Source organism: Diabrotica virgifera, chromosome 1 (assembly GCF_917563875.1).
Source record: "Diabrotica virgifera virgifera chromosome 1, PGI_DIABVI_V3a".
NCBI lineage: Eukaryota > Metazoa > Arthropoda > Insecta > Coleoptera > Chrysomelidae > Diabrotica > Diabrotica virgifera.
The window spans coordinates 108,944,504-108,966,240 of record NC_065443.1 but is presented as its reverse complement, the minus strand read 5'-3'; the positions used below and the strand labels follow the sequence as shown (position 1 = coordinate 108,966,240).

The 21,737-nt window shown below is 33.1% G+C and overlaps 1 protein-coding gene across 3 annotated transcripts in view; it reads left to right on the top strand.

Moving 5' to 3' along the window:
* Window positions 1-21,737, top strand: part of LOC114326950 (uncharacterized) — a 308,181-nt gene that overhangs the window by 81,556 nt on the left and 204,888 nt on the right. For all 3 annotated transcript variants that reach the window (XM_050658485.1, XM_028275433.2, XM_050658477.1), the window contains 6 exons: window positions 1,152-1,298; window positions 6,803-6,857; window positions 9,650-9,723; window positions 11,415-11,633; window positions 15,618-15,751; window positions 19,535-19,885. In XM_050658485.1, the coding sequence (XP_050514442.1) occupies window positions 1,152-1,298; window positions 6,803-6,857; window positions 9,650-9,723; window positions 11,415-11,633; window positions 15,618-15,751; window positions 19,535-19,885 (980 nt within the window). The remainder of the gene's footprint in view (window positions 1-1,151; window positions 1,299-6,802; window positions 6,858-9,649; window positions 9,724-11,414; window positions 11,634-15,617; window positions 15,752-19,534; window positions 19,886-21,737) is intronic.

The window sequence follows — 21,737 nt, the reverse complement described above, 5'->3', positions numbered from 1 at the left end:
AATTCGTAAATAATTTTTTTTTCGATTATAGCGCCATCTATTGACAACTGGAATAAATGTTATAAATGTCACGGATGAAATGTAATCACCGACGTGCGTTTTTTTCTGTCACATACAATTTAATGCGTTAGAATGAAATCGAAAAACTGTGACGCACTGAAAGATGCTCATGAGAAAAGGCATATTTGCTTTATTCACTTGGTCTTCCACTTTCGTTTCGAGCTTTCCGTAGCTAGATAGTCTGATGCCTAGGTAGTTAAACTCCATGACTTGTTCTATTGTCTGCCCCTCCAGCTCCAATTCACATCTTAGTAGATTTGCTGTTATAACCTTGTATTTAGTCTTTTTTGGGGAAATTAACATGTTAAATTTTCTAGCAGTTATATTAAATTGGTGCAGCATACGTTGTAGTCATCTTCACTTTGAGAGATTAGTATTGCGTCGTCTGCGTAGCAGGTTATTTTAAGTTGTTTTTCTCCCATTTGGTATCCTTTTTTAGTTCTTACTTTTTTATAATTTCATCCATGATCGGCTTGAATAATAGAGGACTCAGGGAATCCCCATGTCTTATCCCATTGCCAACTTCAATTGGGCCAGTTAGCTCTTTTTCTACTTTCATTTTCATTGTGTTGTTCTGGTATAAAAATAAGATATAAAAATAAACTAAACTATACAAATATTCATGTGCCTGGGTTACCTACTACAATATCAAAGATTGGATGAAGGCATGAAGGCTAAGATCTTATCTGAAATTATAAAATGCCTGTTGCTGTCTTCTTCGTAAACGTTTGATACAGTCGGAAAAATGAAAGAATACGCATGAACGAACATATAAAACACGCTGTTTTTTCCTGCCACCGTGTCACAAAGAAAATTGCCCAGCGCAAGTTGCGCTGGCCAATTTTTTGTATGACACGGTGACAGGAAAATACAGCGTGTTTTATATGTTCGTTCATGGGTATTCTTTCATTTTTCCTACTGTAGATATTTTTCTGTAGGCAAGGTATCGTTGCAAATACCTTTTTTTGTTTTAACAAGTAGACACTATGAATTAAACATTTGCTATTTATTCTAGAAATGTGTATAAACCATCTTTACGAAATACGAAGTTGTATATATTGCAATACTAATGTTTGCATTTATTTTTCCAGCAATTTAGAAATAGTCCGGTAACTGCTTCGTCAATTTCTGATCTGGATCATGGTCACGTCAATCCGATTGCCAACGGAGAATTTACCATATTTTCTCCCTTATCCACACACTACAATAACAACGTTTTCCATGCAAACGAGACAAAGGTAATTAGCATTATTTTTTAATTCAACGAATAATTTAATATTTACTTTGATATGTAGGTTATTTCGATATTGTTAATAGAAAAAACAAGTTTAATCCTAAATGTTTAAATGGATGCAGGTACTCTTCCACTCTTCAAATGCAAACCTATTCCTTTTACTAATTTATAATTTGGAATGGCGTACAATTCAGTGCATATTTTTCGAAATTATTCTTAATTTTCCTATTTGCTATTTGCTATTAATAAATAAAATCTTTTGTGATACATGATCAAAACTAAATATAGGTCTAGCTGAGCATTTTAGCATTTCAGAAACACAAACTTCGTGAAATATGATAAAATGAAATGAAAAGGATGAAATCATCAAAAACGTCAACAAAGGAAGAGTTTTCAGAAGAGAAATCATTGATGAAGACCCTGAAGCTAAGAGAATAAACATTTACACACATAGCCAAGCGGCTATTCTGTCAGTAACGGACCCTCTCACAAAATGAAAACTGGTGAGAAACTGCAAAGACCTCCTCAACAACCTGGCAAAAGACAATGAAGTGTTTTTAATATGGATGCGGGTCATGAAGGGGTGCATGGGAACGAACGAGCAGATATGTTGGCGAAATAAGGCTCGAGGGAAACTTTTGAAGACCCAAAACCTTTCTGTGCATGTGGCTAAAGATGATACGAAAAACGAGGTTCTGAAATGGCTGTTAAGGAATCATCAAAATAAATGGAGAGCCAGTCAAATGCAAATCCAGACTAAAAAATAATCAAGAATATTAGTCACTCAACAAACGAGAAATCAAAGCAGTCACTGAAATGGTGACTGGTCATTGCCGTTTAATAAACCACCTATACAAACTGGGTAAGGTGAATGAACCTTATCGCAGAAAGTGTGAAATGGAAGAAGAGACTGCCGTACACATACTATGCCGTTGCAGTGTGCTAAGTGATGTAAGGCAGGAATTTACTGGTCAACTGAGGTTTGAACCATAAGAGATCCTAAAACTACCAATAAGAAAACTGTTGACCTTCTTTGAGACCACAGAACATATTAGAGATTAAAGAAAAAACAGGGCATGGTACAAAGGCCCTATGACCAAGTGCCAGAGACTAAGGAGGAATGACCGAATGAAGTAATACAGTACATCAACAAATAACCAGAAGATAAAAAACTCGACGACGCTTCGTGTTTTTTTAGAAACAATGACCTACGTGAATGTGATTCATTTATAATATTTGTCGTAACGTTAACAACTTAAAATTTATTGACCTAATTAGAAAGTTTCATAGGTATTGGTTGATGAACTCAACAATTGATAGTACTTTATCAATTAAACTTGCTTGCACCTTAGTTTAGGTTAGCTTTGCAAATAGTTTAACGTTGTTGCAGTTTTGTCAGATTTATAAACAAGGCAAAAACATTTAAAAAACTGATTATCTATTTTGCTATTACTGCAAATATGTTGCGTTTTTATTGGATTTATAATTAAAATATGAAAATATTATACAGGGTGGCCGGAAGAAACTAAACAGAGGCATTGTCAAGAATTGCGACAACATTTTTGAAAAACCAAGCGACAGGTCAATTTTTAATAAAAAGGGGGTCAATATTTTTTCGGTATTTTCGATTATTTTACTTTCACTTCTAAGCCAGGGTAAAGATCACCCCAGTATTTTTTAATGGCAATGGGGGTCAAATATTTTGAAGGCCCTTCCAATTCTCTATAATATGTACTTAATAATAGTCTTTAAATTTTTAAATGTGATACTTTATTTGGTTTATTGTAAAAAGTTGAATGGTGAAGTTGATGACCTTCGGTGTCCATTCAATGATAAAGGTTTGTTCGAAACGTTCTTCCGTATTCCGTTGACATCCCCATAATAGAGATATTTAATTTGTCCGTTTTAAGGAGCAGATTTGTCAGCTTGCCGGCTTCTTATAAAATTGTTACATTAGATGATGCTATTTTATACGAGTTCTTCATTGGTTTCACCTTCTGCTTGGTCTACTGGAATTTCGCTAGTTAGTGACCTGGGAAGTCCTATACTCTGATTCCAATTTGTCTTTCCTGTAGATCTTTGGTTCTGTAGCTCCTGATAAGTAATATTAGATATTCTTTTAATCAATACCATGATGATGACTATACTAGCGAATATTCCGATTTGCGATTCCTGTTTGCTTCCCCATCACAGTGTTTTAGTTGTTGTAATCTAATATCTTGAAATGTTGCCTAAAAATATCTGGACGAGGTGTACACCAGGAATGTATTATATCACCCATGCTCTTCGCATCTATTCAGAACATTTTTTAAATAAACTCTAGAATAACCTGTGTTGAGCTGCCCCCCCCCCCACTTGCAAAAATTAAAAAACAAATAGCCCTGATTTATGAGCTATTTATGAGCTTTCATATTCCGCAAACTAAAAATTTTGAGCTCATTCCAGTGAGCAGGAATTTAATACTTTAGTGGGGGGGGCTGAGTCAGCCCCCCCCCCACTACTTAAAAATAGGAATATTGAATCGGTTTTTGCGGCAGAATTACGAGCTATTTATGAGCTCTTGAAATTATATAGTTTCGATTTTTGAGCTCATCCCCTTCACCCCCAAACAACCCTTTAATTGATTTAACTTAAGAGAAAAATGCTGAGAAAACTTAAAATATATCGTATTGCGGATAGAATTCCTATAGCTTATATACTCTAAGAATAAACTATTAAATCACGTGCATTTCGATTATTGAGCTACAACCCCTTCGCAAGAAAACCACCCTATCTTCCCGGCTTAAGGGAAAGTTGTACTTAAAATGCATTAAATTAATTATTTAGCGACTACATATCATTTAATAATTTATAAGCTTCCAAATTACGCGCATTTAGATCAGTAAATTGCAATTTATTTTGTATAGTGCAGTCACTGAAGGTAAAAATCAACGATTACCTTCAATTTCGGTGAACCTTCATCGATTTTCACGAAAATTGGTCAGTGGTTAGAGGATACGTCAAGAAACAAAGGTGACATGGTACCACCTTGCACCTTTACCCTGAGGGTGGATACCGCCCCTTCCCGGGGGCGAAAATTATTTTACAAAAAATAACTGCACAAATCAATAAAATAACAAATTAAGAGCAAAATTTATTATATAAAGTTATTAAAATAAGTCAATACTTTTTAAGTTATTAAAGATCAAAGATTTTAATTATTCGTGAAAAAAATGCATGTTTTGAAGCGGTTTTTCGTAAATCACTGAAAAACTGTAAGTTTTTCCAAAAAAGTTAATAGTAGTTTAATTGGTATAGCTTATATTCTAAGAATAAACTCTTAAATCACGCGCCTTTCGATTATAGAGCTACAACCCCTTCGCAAGAAAACCATCCCATATTACCGGCTGAAGAGAGAGTTGTACTTAAAATAATTTAAATTAATTATTTGGCGACTACATATCGTTTAATAACTTATGAGCTCGCAAAATATACGCATCTCAATTATTGAATTGCCATTTTCTTTCTATAGTGCAGTCACTGAAGGTAAAAATCAACTATGACCTTCGATTTAGGTAAATCTCCATTCATTTTCACGAATTGACAATAACAACTTGCGGTTTTAGCCTGTGGTATATGTCACACCTTCTTGGGGGTGAAAATTACTTTATTAAAAATAACCCCACAAATCGAGAGAGGGACAAATTGTAAGCAAAATTTGTTATATGTTATTAAAATAAATCAATACTTTTTGAAAAAAACTCGTACAGAAGTAAAAAACTTCGAGATGTATTCTGGTATAAAATCGTTTATTTAAAAACTATTTAAAATGTCATGGATTGCAAAACGTTTTCGTTGTAATACAGAACATCTTTAGTGCATTCTGTCGAGTAGTTTGAAACTAGCACACTGTATATAGTGGTAACCCCATAATATATGGTTTACATAATATAATTTGGTAAAATTTTATGACTACAAGTCTATGTTGATAGATATAATGGAACACATGCTAAAAGGGCACCATGTTTCCCTGCTCGAAGATGCTAGGTACCTACTTGCTAATTCAATGGGTACAGACCAACACAAAAATTAAAATATTTGATCTTTAATAACTCAAAAAGTATTGATTTATTTTAATAACATTAACAAATTTTGCTTAGAAATTGTCCCTCTTTTGATTTGTGGGGTTATTTTTAATAAAGTAATTTTCACCCCCGAGAAGGGGTCACATATACCCCCGGCTAAGTTGTTATTGTTAATTTTCTTTCTTGACGTATCCTCTATCCGCTCACCAATTTTCGTGAAAATGAATGGAGATTTACCGAAATCGAAGGTCATAGTTGATTTTTACCTTCAGTGACTGCACTATAGAAAGAAAATGGCAATTTAATAATTAAGATGCGTATATTTTGCGAGCTCATAAATTATTAAACGATATCTAGTCGCCAAATAATCAATTTAAATTATTTTAAGTACAACTCTCTCTTAAGCCGGGAATTTTTTTCACCCCCGGGAAGGGGCGGTATCCACCCTCAGGGTAAAGGCGCAAGGTGGTACCATGTCACCTTTGTTTCTTGACGTATCCTCTAACCACTGACCAATTTTCGTGAAAATCGATGAAGGTTCACCGAAATTGAAGGTAATCGTTGATTTTTACCTTCAGTGACTGCACTATACAAAATAAATTGCAATTTACTGATCTAAATGCTCGTAATTTGGAAGCTTATAAATTATTAAATGATATGTAGTCGCCAAATAATTAATTTAATGCATTTTAAGTACAACTTTCTCTTAAGCCGGGAAGATAGGGTGGTTTTCTTGCGAAGGGGTTGTAGCTCAATAATCGAAATGCACGTGATTTAATAGTTTATTCTTAGAGTATATAAGCTATAGGAATTCTATCCGCAATACGATATATTTTAAGTTTTCTCAGCATTTTTCTCTTAAGTTAAATCAATTAAAGGGTTGTTTGGGGGTGAAGGGGATGAGCTCAAAAATCGAAACTATATAATTTCAAGAGCTCATAAATAGCTCGTAATTCTGCCGCAAAAACCCATTCAATATTCCTATTTTTAATTAGTGGGGGGGGGCTGGGCTGACTCAGCCCCCCCCCCCACTAAAGTATTAAATTCCTGCTCAGTGAACGAGCTCAAAATTTTTAGTTTGCGGAATATGAAAGCTCATAAATCAGGGCTATTTGTTTTTTAATTTTTGGAAGTGGGGGGGGCAGCTCAACACGGGTTCTAGAATATTATGATGAAGGTATCATAAGACAAAAAATATGGTTATTGGGAAACGACCTGCATCAAATACATAATTAATAATTAAACATCTACAATTTGCGTACATAATTATAACTTGATATTTCTCCTATTCTTATTTTGTTTTTTATTCTGTCATAAAACCTAAAACTTTTTTTCCACATCTTTTTTAGTTTGGTTGTTTTTGTTTATGATCCATATTTGTAGATAGCTATTATTAAATAATACAAGGATCAGGCAAAACGAGCTAATAAATATTCTTTTTTAGACAAAAGCTGTTGAAGATCCTTTAGCAAATAGTTATGACATCAGCAGTTGGTTTGGTAAGTATTGTAAAAGTCATTACTAAATAATATTTTCTGAGAATTTGTAGAGATCACAAAATATTTAATGACCAATTAATTATTTTATTTGGGCAAAAGGTAACTCTAGATTTAAACCCATACTAATCTTACCTGCTAATGCAAACATTTCTGTATTCAATACCAAGTTGTCATGCTTCTAAAATGGATGTTAAAAATCTGATGTGGTTGGAAGCGCTTCCCGTTATAATTTGAATTTCATATCTTTTCAATTGGGGTTAAGTCAGGAGAAACTGCTGGTCACTTAATGGTTGCTATCCTGCTGTGTTTCAATGAAGTGCTTAACTAACTTCAATGACTTTTTGGCCTTATAATATGGCCTTAATTTTCTTTATTAATTGTTTACTGCGATAACACTCTTATTTGTTTATACAGTGATGAGCGCACTAATAACCGGCAAAATAACGCAAAAGATAGAAAACATATATTAAGTTGTGAGATAAAAAGAGATGAACCTAGAGGTGTTCAATTTAGCGATAGTAACTTTAAACTGACATTATATTGATTGTTTCCCACCTTTAGACGTATCGGGCGAGTTTGAGAAATGCCACTGTCATAGTGACAGTTTTAGTTGACATACTCCTCTGATACGTCTAAAGTTGGGAAACAATCAATATAATGTCAACTGATATGTTACTATCGCTAAATTTAACACATCTACAAGTTTTATTTCTTTCTATCTCACAATTTAATATGTTTTCCATCTTTTGCGCTATTTTGCCGGTTATTAGCACGCTCATCACTGTATAGGCATAGTGTGCCTAAAACTGCCTGTTTTTTTTATTGTACCGCCTGTATATTATAGTTCCAGAGATTTTGTGGTTATCCCTCTGATCACCTTTCTACTGGGAATGTTATCTCGTTGTTTTAAGTACTGTGCATTCGTACTGTGTTTTCAATTTTACATCTGCATCCTACATATGCTTCTATACGTTGTTTCACGTTGAGAACAGAACATTGCGCTTATGGAGATCAATATTGCCAAACCTCTCGAGCACGGGTGGCTACCTGACTGGCGATATACGATTCGGTCTAATAAGTACGGCGTGGTATCGGCGCGCTTCTATCATCCGTAAGAAATACATTGGCCTACCTAAGCAACGTTCCATTCCTAACGTGAAACGCTGTATAGCTATTTTTTTTATCAATTGTTCCTAATATTTTGGCCGCCCTAGGCTCATTTGTTCTTTCTTCCTGCCATTTAGAAATGCTGCTATTCCTAGCTAATATTTTCTCCTGCTCATCCTTCCAGTAGGTTTATGCCCTTTCCTTCACCATCAGGTGGACACTTGCATGGCCAGCGTTAATGTTCTGTATGCACGTGCTACCCTTAGTATTGCTTTTCTTTGGTCTTTCTATAGCAGGAGTAGCCAAACTGTGGCTCGGGAGCCACAAGGCTCTTTAAATGATAATTTGTGGTTCTTAATAAATGTACCTGAATTACTTTTAATTTTTATGTTTCGAAATGTCTTAAATTACTGACAATAAAAAATATAAAAACTAAGTGTAACATCAGGACTTAGAAAACGAGACCCCTTATCACCGTTGCTCTTCAATTTGGCTTTAGAATGTGCAATAAGTAAAATATCATCTGGTCTGACAGAGGATTTGCGAATCGAATATCAAAACTACTGTTGGCCTTTGCTGATGATCTAGGTGCAGTCGCTCATTCTACAAGAGATGTGAGAGAAGTGTTTTCACAACTCGAGGAAGAAACAGGTAGTCTGGGCCTTCGAATAAATTAAGAGAAGACGAAATATATGCTAGTTACCAAAAATCCAAGACCAAGTATTAGGCAGAACATAACTATTAATGATCACAACTTCGAAGTAGTAAAAGAGTTTAAATATCTAGGTGCGGTAATCACAGATGACAATCACAGAGAAAAAGAGGTCTCAGCAAGGATAGCTGCGTGGAATCCCTATCATCATTATTAAGATCTAAGCTGCTAAAAAATAATCTAAATTAAGACTGTACATGCCAATTATGCGCCTAATTCTTACATATAGAAGTGAAACATGGACTCCACATCAGCGAGAAATAAATATGCTGCTGGTTTTTGAAAGGAAAGTTCTCAGAATAATATTTGGTGATGAATTGACAGAAGAGTTGAGAAGGCGCCGCAAAGCTGAATTGGTGACTGTGTATACTGAAAACATCGTCAGGCACATAAAAGTTAAGATAATATGGGCAGGTCATGTGGTAAGATCTGAGAAAGTCAGAGTGTTAAGGGCAGTGTTTTTTGAGAGACAGACGGTAAAAGATCAGTAGGCCGTCCCGGAAAAAGATGGAAGGACGATGAAGAATCGTAGTATCCTGAATTAGACACTTTGCGGCTCGCGAAAAATTTCAAATTTTGAAAAATGGCTCGGACTATCAAGGAGTTTGGCCACCCCTGTTCTATAGCATCCTCATATATGTCTTCATGTTCACTACTTGTTATACCAGTGCCGCGTAAAGTACATTAGAGTAAACAACTTTTATTAAAATTCTCGTTTTGGAAATTCCTGGTCCTCCCACGTTTTGCATAATTCTTGTAAATACCGCAGTCCTCTCCCTTTCTCAGCAAACGACATATTTAACGTAAGATCACATAGATATTTTATATTATGTGCCTATTATTATATTACATTTCCTAGTGCTAATGAGCAAAATTACACCTACTCTCAAGCGTACTGTATAATCTACCTCATCATTCTATATATCTGCCTGTATTTGATTTAATCGTTAATATACATATATTTTTTTTCTAGGTCCAGGAGAAAAAGATTTTCCTAGAACCAGGTTGAAGTATATCAAAGAATTGGGATCAGGATGGTTTGGAAAGGTACTTTTTATATATTTAAATTTGATTTTGCAAGCTAAAAAATAAGGTTTAAAAAGTCTTCATTGCTTCTCCTTGGATACAAACTTTTCTACAACACAATCGCACTAGCTAAAAAACTTAATAATATACTAGTAGAATAAAATGGTATTGACAAAAAGAGAAATATATGTAATTTAATACATATTCAGTGGTGGACCTAAATCCAAGAATCCATCACAATATTCGTAATAGTAAACCTTTTTTAAAGAAAAACTATAAAGGACACGAGCTCGCAGTAAGAACTGGATCCTTCAACAGTTAAAGAATATGCCACTTCTACTCTATTCTGCATACTTTTTCTGCATTATATGGCACCAAGCAAAACCAAATGGATGCTAGTAAGCAAAACCCAACAACGAGCAAGACAATTAATTAGGTTTAGACTATTGTAGCAATGAAACTGGGTGAGTTGAGTTATATGATGACTAAAATTTATACCGAAGTTTCATATGAATGAAATAGAAATACTGTAAAACTGGAGCGGCTAAAATTTTATTACATACGTAATAAAAAGACCAATTTTGAAGTTTATTCGGGAGTATAAAACATTTACGCACATTCGGAGTGTGTTAGATATTCGATTTTCGGTAAAACTTTCGTTTCGTTTGTCAAAAGAATATCAAGTAGGTATCAAGTGCATATTTCAGTGATAATACCATACTCCATCTAGCGGCCTACGAAGAAAATAGACAGAACGTATTTCTCAAGTAGTCTTGTTTTGCAAGCTGTATCTGATGGTGCCAAAAGGTCGAAATACATATAAAACAGTGACAAATTTTTAAATATTTTTGCAAGACAGGCGTTTCTTCATATTTTTGTAAAAATACCAAGTACGATTTACTGCCCTTCGAAGAAAAAGGACAAAGAATGTCATAGTATTAGATTTGTTTTTATTTTATTCAGTTATTACTTATACCACAGTATAAAGAGAGACAGTAGAATCACTCTCTGAAAAATTGGAAGTAAAATCTGTAGTCGCGCATGGCGACCGCGCAATGTTCTTAGACGCTTTTGCCCCACTCTCGCATAGAAACTTACGGATTTTAACAGGGAAAACCCGCATCCACCACTGGTGAATTACCAATTGCGTATTGCCGGTATTACTTCTTGAGATCAAAGCGCCGACAGACGAGTGGTTTTACTGTGGAACCTCTATATACTGTGCTTATACTAAAATTCAGTAAGCTACGCAGGAGACGCAAACATTAGTTACCGACGACGTCGTTATCAGCAAAATAGAGATGGCATTTCGTTTAATTTTTGAATATTCTTGGACAATCGTTACTTGCATAATCGCTTAAATTATTCATTAATTTAATTAATAGGATTATTATTTAACTAACTGTGTATTCAGTGATTACAATAATTATATACTATGCAATAAAGATTAATAATCAAGAAGAGAGAAAAAGTTACAAAAATGATTTTAATAATATACTGTTACTATGGAACGAGAAGATAAATTTTGAACATCTTTAACAATTAAAATACAACTATCTCGTTGTTTACATGCCCTGCATCGCTTATTGAAATGTAGTTTAGTTGTATGGATATTGTAATGAAATCATCACTGATCACACGTATAACGTTGGCATGTATGCTGAAAATTTAAGATTAATATGTCGCATTAACATAACACCTTTTCGTTTCAGGTGGTTGAGGGGGCCGTACAAGATGTAGACAATAAAGGACAATCGTGGTCTCCAGTAGTTGTTAGAATCTTAGAAACGACATCTAGTCAAAAAGAGAAAATATTATTTTTACAAAATGCTGCCATCTACAGGACAGGCGGTCATGCTAATATTTTGTCTCTAGTTGGAAAGTCTTTAGAAACAGTACCCTATTTATTGCTACAAGAATATTGTCCTCAGGTAAGATTTTTTTTTATTGTATAGAGCAGCGGTGGGCAAAGTGAGGCCCGCGGGCCGCATGCGGCCCTTCAGACATTTTTTGCGGCCCGTGAAATTTTTTTTAATTGTTGCTAATATTAATAATTAAATATAGGTAATGCAGCTAATAATTAACACTTTTGCAGCGGGTCATTTTTCCGCAAATTTTCAACATACCGCGGGCAATTATTTGGGTTCCCGACACAGAGTTTTGTCGGCTCCCTCAATGAAATACATGAAATTTCAACAAATGGAAACGATATGTCAGGAACTGTTTAGAAAATTTTAAATTAACCCGTAACCACCTAGTAAGTGTAACAACAACTGACGGAGCACTAAATTTAAGAGGAGCTAATATTGTAATGTTGAGAAAACTTAAAGATTACATTCATAAACAATTTCCAGAACATTATTTATTATTTTTTCACTGCATAATCCATCCGTATTGTGCAAAAATGTTTTGAAAGTAGACAACGATATTTCAATTACAACAAATATTGTTTATTTTATTTGTTCAAAAGGAATAAATCATCGTGCATTCATAGCATTTTTGGAAAAGTTAGAAATAGATCATAGTGATGTCTCATACCACAATAATATTCGGTAGTTGAGTTTAGAAAAAGTTCTTAAAATATACTGTAAATTAGGGGAGGAAATTGTTTTATTTATAGAAATGAAAAACTGCAACACATTTGCTAAATTTACAAGTTTTGAACGCAAAATGAAACTTTTAAAATGAAACACAAACTATTCGTTGTTTATATAAAAAAGAAAAAATTAGTTCAATTATTTCCCTCATTATAATCATTAAAAACAATGCACCAGAAAATAAGTTTAAAATTTATGAAGAAAAACTTTGTAACTTGCTGACGGAATTTGAAAATGGTTTCAAAGATTTTTAAGATATACATATCATTTTCCTTATCACTTCTAAGAAATCATTTTTCAGTTCAAAGTGATTCCGTACCAGTCTACATTCAACTAGAAATTATAGATTAATTTGCATATTTTTTCAATAGTTTTGCATTTTACCAATCTTTGCAAATGTCCAAAAGTACATAGCTAAATTTATTGTTCGACTTATCGATACAATCCATTGAGGGCCGGAATTGATGTTGCTTTGACTAGATTTCCACCCGAAATAGCAAGAATCATGAACAAGGACATAAAATTAAACTAAAACTTTCTAAAAGCCATTAAGATTCGTTTTTCGTCTTTTAATAAATACTAATATACCTTAAATAAGTTTGGAAATAATAGATAATGTGTTTCAATTTTTTTATTATTTAATTCTTTCAAAGAAAACAAAAGCAATGAAGGGAATCTAAGATTTTTTCAAATTTATAACTTTGTCTATTTTTATTTAAATGACAATTCAAAAACATATTCCGGTACTGATCACTTTACGATTTGACAGACAAAAAAGTAATTGAAAATAAAAGTTGCCAAAAAATTTTGTTATTTTGACTTTTAAGTATACCAAAAACTCAAAAATCGTTAAAATAAAAACTCGACAACATTATCTCAAGAAAGTCATAAGCTAATAAAATATTCTTGGATTTTTTATTTAATATGATCCAATGACAAATTTTAATGTCTGCTGCAAAATCCATTTTTTTGTGTGTCTGTAGAAATATGCCCCCGTTGACTTATTTTTCAATATTTGGTCTGGAATTTTTTTTAATATTCTTCGAATTGTACCGAATATGTTTATTAATTTAGAAATAAAATAATTCTACCATAGTTTCAAACAAAATTCACAAAAATGTACTTGAAAAGTTGATTTCAAACCATATCCCCCCCCCCCCTAAACAAAATTAGTAAAAAGTCGAACATGTTGAGGTAAAAAATATTGCGGCCCTCGGTAATAGACCAAAAACATTTTGTGGCCCTTAATAGAAAAAGTTTGTCCACCCCTGGTATAGAGCTATCGTGAAAAATCGCAATTAGAGCACGTTATACATTTCGTCGGTCTAATATGAAAAATGCGTAAGTCGAAAATATTCAATTTTAGACTTTTGATGACATCGGTTAGCATTATCCAAAAGCTATGTACGGCCCTGTTTTGTTTTTATATAGTTTACTAGATTTTGCTAAAAATGTAAAAATGAAATTTGCATAAGTTCATTATTGTTGAAATCCATATGAAATCTTCACAAGTCCCACAAGTCCGCTCTTGTTAGTTGCCAAACCGTTTAAAATTCAAACCGATGTTTATACAATAAAAAGTCTTTTTATTGCAAACGGGTGAGTACACTTCGCGTCAAAAAACACTGGTACAACTCTTATAACCGAAAATCGCGTTTTTCAAGTTGTGTAAGTTGATCTTGTCAAATGTGTCATTCTAATTTCTAGGGCAATGTTGCCAGTCATCTTAATTAAGTACCCATACATTGATTCGTGTTTTATTATAATTTATGAAAATATTTCAATTCAAAAATAATGATAGTTAATAAAAATCTAGACATAACTTTTAAATTATTATGTTTAAATTAAAATCGAGAAGCGTGATTGGTTTCTCGCAAATTGTACTGTAAATACAAAACTCTATTGAGTTGTGGGATACTAGAATAAACACACGGGAAAAATAAAAAAAATTGATTTGAAATTAATACAATATGAATAACTTTTACAGTGAACAAGTGTGGAATTTAAATATATGTATTACAATTCGAAACTGCTGAAATATTAATATTTTGTCATAGCTCCATTATTATTCACTTCTTGTAATCTTCTGGGCACTGAGAAATAAATTTAGTTATAAATTTTCATCTTCGTCCAAGTTTTCCCAGGTTTCTTCAATGATGGTCAATTGGTAGTGATAAAAATAATACCTATCTAAAACCTTTATACATTTTTAAACGTCATTTTTTTGTATTTAGATTTAGTGCAATTCAGTTATCTGTTACGGCAACAACGAAGTGATTCACGAACTATTGTATCCAGTCTGAACACAGGTTTACAGTGGGGAAAAAAGTGTACAGTGTCCCAGTTTTTTATGACGAGGTACACACAGGACACAGGTTAAATTGAATACTAAAAATGTGAATTTAAATTGTTTAGGGACTTGTGCAATTTTCACATTATATTTACTTGTATACAAGTGAAGTTATGCACAGTTAGATTTTTGTCTTTTTTGTAAAATAAGGTATTTTGGAATTACATATTTTCATTTTTCACATTAGGCCCACGATTTTACATTATTTAAATGATGCTGGTTCTCAGTTTAGCCATTTCCTAAATCAGAAATGTTGGTGCATGGCATTTATTTTATTATTATCGCTTGTAATCATCGTAGGCTGCATAAAATTTCAAGCACATTTTTGTGAATTTTTTTTTAAACTGGTAGAATTATTTTATGTTAAGTACAATTTAAAGAATATTAAAAAAAATTGTAAGATAAAATATTGAAAAATGAGCCAACGGGGGCAAATTTTTACAGACACCTCAAAAAAATTGATTCTGCGGGCGACATCAGAACTCGTCATTGGATCATGTGAAACATAAATTTCAAAAAGATTTTATTAGTTTATGAGCTTCTCGAGGTAACGCTGTCGAGTTTTTTTTTAGTTTCAACGATTTTTGAGTTTTTGGTATCACTCAGAAGTCAAAATAACGATTTTTTGTAAAAAAAGGGTGAAATCAACATATTTATTATTGTTAAACAAAAAATAAGCATAAAGCAAAAAATATCTCGATCGTGTTATCTCACGAAATGTCTAAAGAAAATCTATACAAAATTTCAGATGGATCGGTCAGGTAGTTTTGAGAAAAACGCGTTTAAAGTTTTGACAACTTTTATTTTCAATTTTTTTTTGTGTGTTAAATTGCAAAGTGATGCACATCGGAATATGCTTTTGAATCGCGGAGTACTTTACACAAGAGAATGAGACCTTTACCTTTAACGCTATAATGTAATAACTATGCTGTAAGGCAGTGTAAGGTTAATATTATTTTTTGTTTTAGGGCGATTTAAAGGTATACTTGAAATCGCAGAAGGCAAATGCCGAGCAGTTTCTTTCGACTGATTATCCACTGTTGTGGTGTCATCAATTAACATCGGCTTTGAAACACCTTCACGAACATGACATCGTGCATTCGTAAGTATAAATATTGGTGAACTATTTTCTCAATATCGGGTATAATGTATACGCCTCTTCTACTTTCTTTTACATTCTTGTTAATGTGTCGTTACATAACCGGGATCCACTATACGATGGAATTATACTGGATTAAACGAATACCAGAGAAACAACCCCCCTTCAGTAGCTGAAATGCAAGAAGCAGTTACCAGACTGAAAAACAACAAGTCACCTGGATTAGACAATATTAGCACAGAATTAATAAAAGAAGGCGGAGACTCCCTATTGAATGCGATACACGAAATAATAGTGAACATAATATGGAATAATAAACAACTGCCACAAGACTGGAATACCGGAGTAATTATTCCACTACATAAAAAGGGAGATCAGCTTGAATGTAAAAATTACCGGGCAATAACGCTACTGACTATATAGTTGGGGGATATCAGTGTGGTTTCTGCAGGCAGAAGTCCACAATAAATCAGATCTTCGTCTTGAGGCAAATCTTGGAAAAGACTAGTGAATTTAATATAGACACACATCATCTCTTCATTGATTTTGAGAGTTCTTATGTTACGCACTAACAGATACAATACATGTTAGAACGGGCCTACGACATGGAGATGCCCTATCCTGTATTCTATTCAACATCACATTAGAGAAAATAATTAGAGAGTCAAAAGTCAACACCAGAGGAACAATAATAACAAAAAGTGTACAAATATTGGCATTTGCAGATGATGTTGATATCATAGCTAGAAGCAAAAGAGAAATGATAAAAGCATTTAATGCGATAGAAAGAGCGGCACAAAAAGTGGCCTAAATATTAATAAAATAAAAACCAAATACATGAAGCCCAGCAAATCGACAGGCCAAGGAAACCTACAGAATCTGACAATAGGAGACTACAACATAGAAAGCGTAAAAAATTTTACATATCTAGGTTCACTAGTTACCGCAGATAACAATGTCGGCGAAGAAGTCGGGAGAAGAATACATATTGCTAATAAAACATATAATGGACTAATTAAACATCTAAGATCTAACAACATCACGAGAAAAACCAAATGCAAAATATACAAAACCCTTATAAAACCGGTCCTTATATATGGATCAGAGACATGGACACTGTCGAAAGCGATGAGAACTTATTAGGTACGTTTGAACGAAAAATCCTCAGACACATATATAAAGGGGTGAAAGAAAATGACGTATGGCGCAGAAGATATAATTTTGAACTATACGCAGCATACAACGAACCCGACGTCATAACATCCATAAAAATCGGACGTCTGCGCTGGATGGGCCATGTTGAACGGATGTTGGAGACCGAAACACCAAAACATGTAATGAGGCAAGCACCAGTAGGGAGAAGGTCAAAGGGAAGACCCAAACTTAAATACATGGAACAAGTGGAACAAGATCTGAAAACACTTGAGATTACCCACTGGAAGAACAGAGCAAGGAACAGAAAAGAATGGCGGAAAATCCTAGAACAAGCCAGGACCCAAAAAGGGTTGTCGAGCTACTGATGATGATGATGAATGTATCGTTTACTTAATTTATTTTCACTTAATACTTATGTATATAATATAATACAAAACAATATACAGAGTGAGTCTGTAATTTGGAATAAATTCAGTATCTCAAACACTAATTGTTTTTTTGAAAAATTCTCAGACCCTATTTGACATACAATAATAATGTATACAGGGTGTCCCAATTTAGAGATATGACGTCATCGTTGATTTTCTTAAATGGCAATACTGTCATTTTGATAGGGTGTGTAAAGTTATACATAACTGCAAAATATCAAATTTTTATTCTGTACCATTTACAAGATAATAAAAAATAACAAAGTTATATCTGTAATTTGGAATAAATTCAATAATTCAAACACTAATCGTTTTTTTTTAAAAATGCTCAGACCCGTTGATTGCCCAGGGTGTGTAAAGTTATACATAACGGCAAAATTTCAAATTTTTATTCCCTACCATTTATAATAAAAAATAACAAAGTTATGAAAAACAAGTAATCAAATAATAATTATTGAATTTAACTATTTCAATTAAGCAAATGCTCATAATACCCATTGACTATTTGACAATAATTGAGGGCAACATTATGAGCATTGTATTAATTGAAATAATTAAATTCAATTATTATTTGATTACTTGTTTTTCATAACTTTGTTATTTTTTATTATCTTGTAAATGGTAGGGAATAAAAATTTTAAATTTTGCAGTTATGTATAACTGTACACACCCTATCAAAATAGCTATCAAAGTGACAGTGTTGCCATTTAAGAAAATCAACGATGACGTCATATCTCTAAATTGGGACACCCTGTATACATTATTATTGTATGTCAGAGATGACAATTTGAAATACTAATCAACGGGTCTGAGCATTTTCCAAAAAAACAATTAGTATTTGAATTATTGAATTTATTCCAAATTACAGACATAATTTTGTTATTTTTTATTATCTTGTAAATGGTATAGAATAAAAATTTGATATTTTGCAGTTATGTATACACACTATATCAAAATAGCTATCAAAATGACAGTATTGCCACTTAGAAAAACAACGATGACGTCATATCTCTAAATTGGGACACCCTGTATACATTATTATTGTATGTCAAAAAGGACAATTTGAAATACTAATCGACGGGTCTGAGCATTTTTCAAAAAAACATTTAGTATTTGAGATATTGAATTTATTCCAAATTACAGACTCACTCTGTCTAATATAATGTACAATAATAATAAGTTGTTCCTTGTATCCCATGTAACTCTTAGAGCATCCTTTATGTTTTGGCTCTATGATATTATTTAGAGCACAGTGTTGGTAGACACGCTGAGCTACACACGATGTGACCAATTTGTACAATGTTGGAAGACAAGTTCTTGGAGGGATGTTGTGTATTATTTTGATTATTCTGTATCAATTTAGTGGTTCGCTGAGTAAGGAATGATGGTATTTCCTGCGAATTAGAAATAACATGATTAATTAATATGAATAAATACAGATGCACACTTCAAAACTTTCTATCGGCACATTACCCAAATGCTTGTTTGTATATTTGTTTTCTTAGTTATTATTGTGTATTTGGTCTTTTTTATATTCATTTTTAGTCCATATTTTGTATGTTTGGTTTGGTTAGTTTTGGTACAAAACTGTTTTGTTTAGTAGTACATACTTGGAGTTGTTCAGCAGAGCTTGCCATAATCATGGTGTCATCTGCATATCTTATGTTGTTAATAGATCTTCCGTTTTAATTATTGTTCCTTCACTTTGAAATAGTAATGCTTCTTCAAAAATGGCCTCACTATAATACATTAAATAGTAATGGAGACATAACATATCCCTGCCTAACACCTCTCCTGATGTAAGTTACTAGCCGAATGCAAACTACTTTAAGTTTTATAAAAACCAAAAGCCTCAGATACAGAATCCGCCATTATAATAAAAATTAAAATGGTAAACATTTATTTAAATCTGAAAACTTTTCTTGTTGGAAATTCTTTCTGGTACATCCTTAATCTGTCACTTTTACAATTTATAAGACAACAGACGACGAATATAGAAAACGAAAAGAACTCTACCATATGCAGTCACATTCCGTTTTCATTCGTCTAGGAAAAGGTCAGAAAGAAACTGTCCCTAGACAGCTGCTTGTGTCTTACAGACTTCCTCAGTAGAGCTAGCGTGCAAATCTCTGAAGCATAGTTTAAGTTTTACCCATATACAGGATAATAAATGCACATTTTCAATATTTTATAATTATTTCAGGGATTTAGCTAGTAGAAACTGCCAACTGACCTCAACCCTCCAATTAAAATTGGGTGACTATGGTCTGGGTCCGTTCAAATACCCATCAGACTATTACCAAGGCCAGCCCGCTGTTCCTGTCCGTTGGTGTGCTCCCGAATCTCTTGTCTGTACGCATACCACCATCCAACCGAAAAGACTTACTCCCGAAGACAACGTTTGGTCGTTGGCTGTGACAATGTGGGAGATATGCGAGTGTGGCGAACAACCTTACTGGTCACTCACGGACGATGAAGTGATTTCCCAAGTTTTGGGGGCTGCAGCAGTGAGATTAGAAAGGCCTACGTGTTCGGTGCTCTATACGGACTATATGTAAGTACCCTATTTTTTATTGCGTGGGTTTTGTTTTATGGGATTTGGTAGGCGTAGAAGAGGGACTTTAAAATAATACACTACTCCAAGAAATTATCGCACCGCCTTAAAAATGAGTCATTGTTGATGATTCGAATTTCTTAAACCTATTGTCCGATTTAAGTGATTTTTTAAATATGTTATAGCCTTATTCGTTAACAATATCGCTGCAATAATATTGTTGCTAGACAGGTAAATTGTCATTGTATACCGAGTGTACCAATCAAACTGTGTTTTTTCTCAAAATTCACCGCACCCTGTGTAATATTCTAGCATTTATAAAATACTGAAATTAAAACCCAAGTATAGTATCAGCTTTTCTTAACATTCTTTTTTATGCATTCGCTTATGATGGATAATAAAAAAAGTTAGGTGCTTTAACAACTAGCCATGTTACTAGCGATGGTACTTTAAGAGGAAGAGATGAGAATAATAAATAGCGATAAAAACATTCCATTTACACTTCCAATACAGAAAAAAACATGCGAAGGAATGGAAAAGGAAAACATATGGGTGGCATTAGCAATTAAAGGATTTTTTAAGATAAAAGTTCAATATGAGCTTACCTGTTCCATTATCAGACGCTAGCATGCTCACCCAACCTTCTACATTAAGAAATGTAACTGCCACGATCAGGAAAACAAAAGCCTTCATCTTAAATGTTAAATGTGGACCGGATCTTTTCTCACAAAATACTTTAATTCAACTGTTGTTTTAGATATGATTGGACGTTGTTTATGTAATTAATATTATATCACTTAATTTTCAAAAGAATAACATATACGCCAGTCAATGGGAGCAAGAATAGGATATTACCTCCGAATTCTTTCCTACTGCATGGATTTTATGAAATTTTGGGCCTAGCCTCTACTTATCTCCTAAAATTCAAAGTCGCTATGCCGATGTGTGCTTTTATCTTGGGGATGGTTCCCACCCTTTCTTAGGAGTGGACAATTTTTGGTTAAATTATCACGGAATTCGCTAAAGAACCTAATTCTAAGCAAAAACTGTTCTATAATTTTTTTTGAAAATTCAATACTTTTTGAGTTATTCGTGGTTGAAACTTGGCCATTTTCATTGAAACAATAATACAAAAAGAGATATGGTAGGTGAAAATAGTTTGTTTTTTGGTACATTCTCAAATTGGTGAAATCAACTTAAAATAACAGAGAAACAGTCGATTTTAGGTGTATAATGCTACCAATACCTTTTGTAGTGCTTGAAAAGACCTTTAAAATGAGCTATATTAAAGGTCCATTACATTAAAACTAGGTGAGATATGCTGCAAACAGAATTGATAACGAATGTGTTTTAAGAAAAAATGAGAAGTAATTTTAACCCCCATCCACCAAAATGGTAATGCATCGTTTTCCTTCTACAATATATTTTACTATGGTGTTAGTTCTATGTTCAGAAAGTTGGACTGGTTTAAAATGAATGGGTTTGAAAAAAAAAAGATCAAATTATAGAGAGCATTTTTAAATTTTCATAAAAATCTTCCTTTCTCTCCATGTAACTTGAAAATGATAAGAGATACGGTAATGAAAAATCAAAAGGAAATTTTTATCTGAAAAAACCCTACATCCTTGTGTGGTATTTTTTTCGTATCTCTTATCATTTTCGAGTTACATGGAGAAAAAGGAAGATTTTTTAAGAAAACATAAAAATGCTCTGTATAATTTAATCCTATTTTTTTTTCAAAAACCATTCATTTTAAACCTATCCAACTTTTTGAAAAAAGTATTGTAGAAGGAAAACGATGTATTTAAATTCTGATGGTTGAGGGGTTAAATATACTTCTCATTTCTTCTTA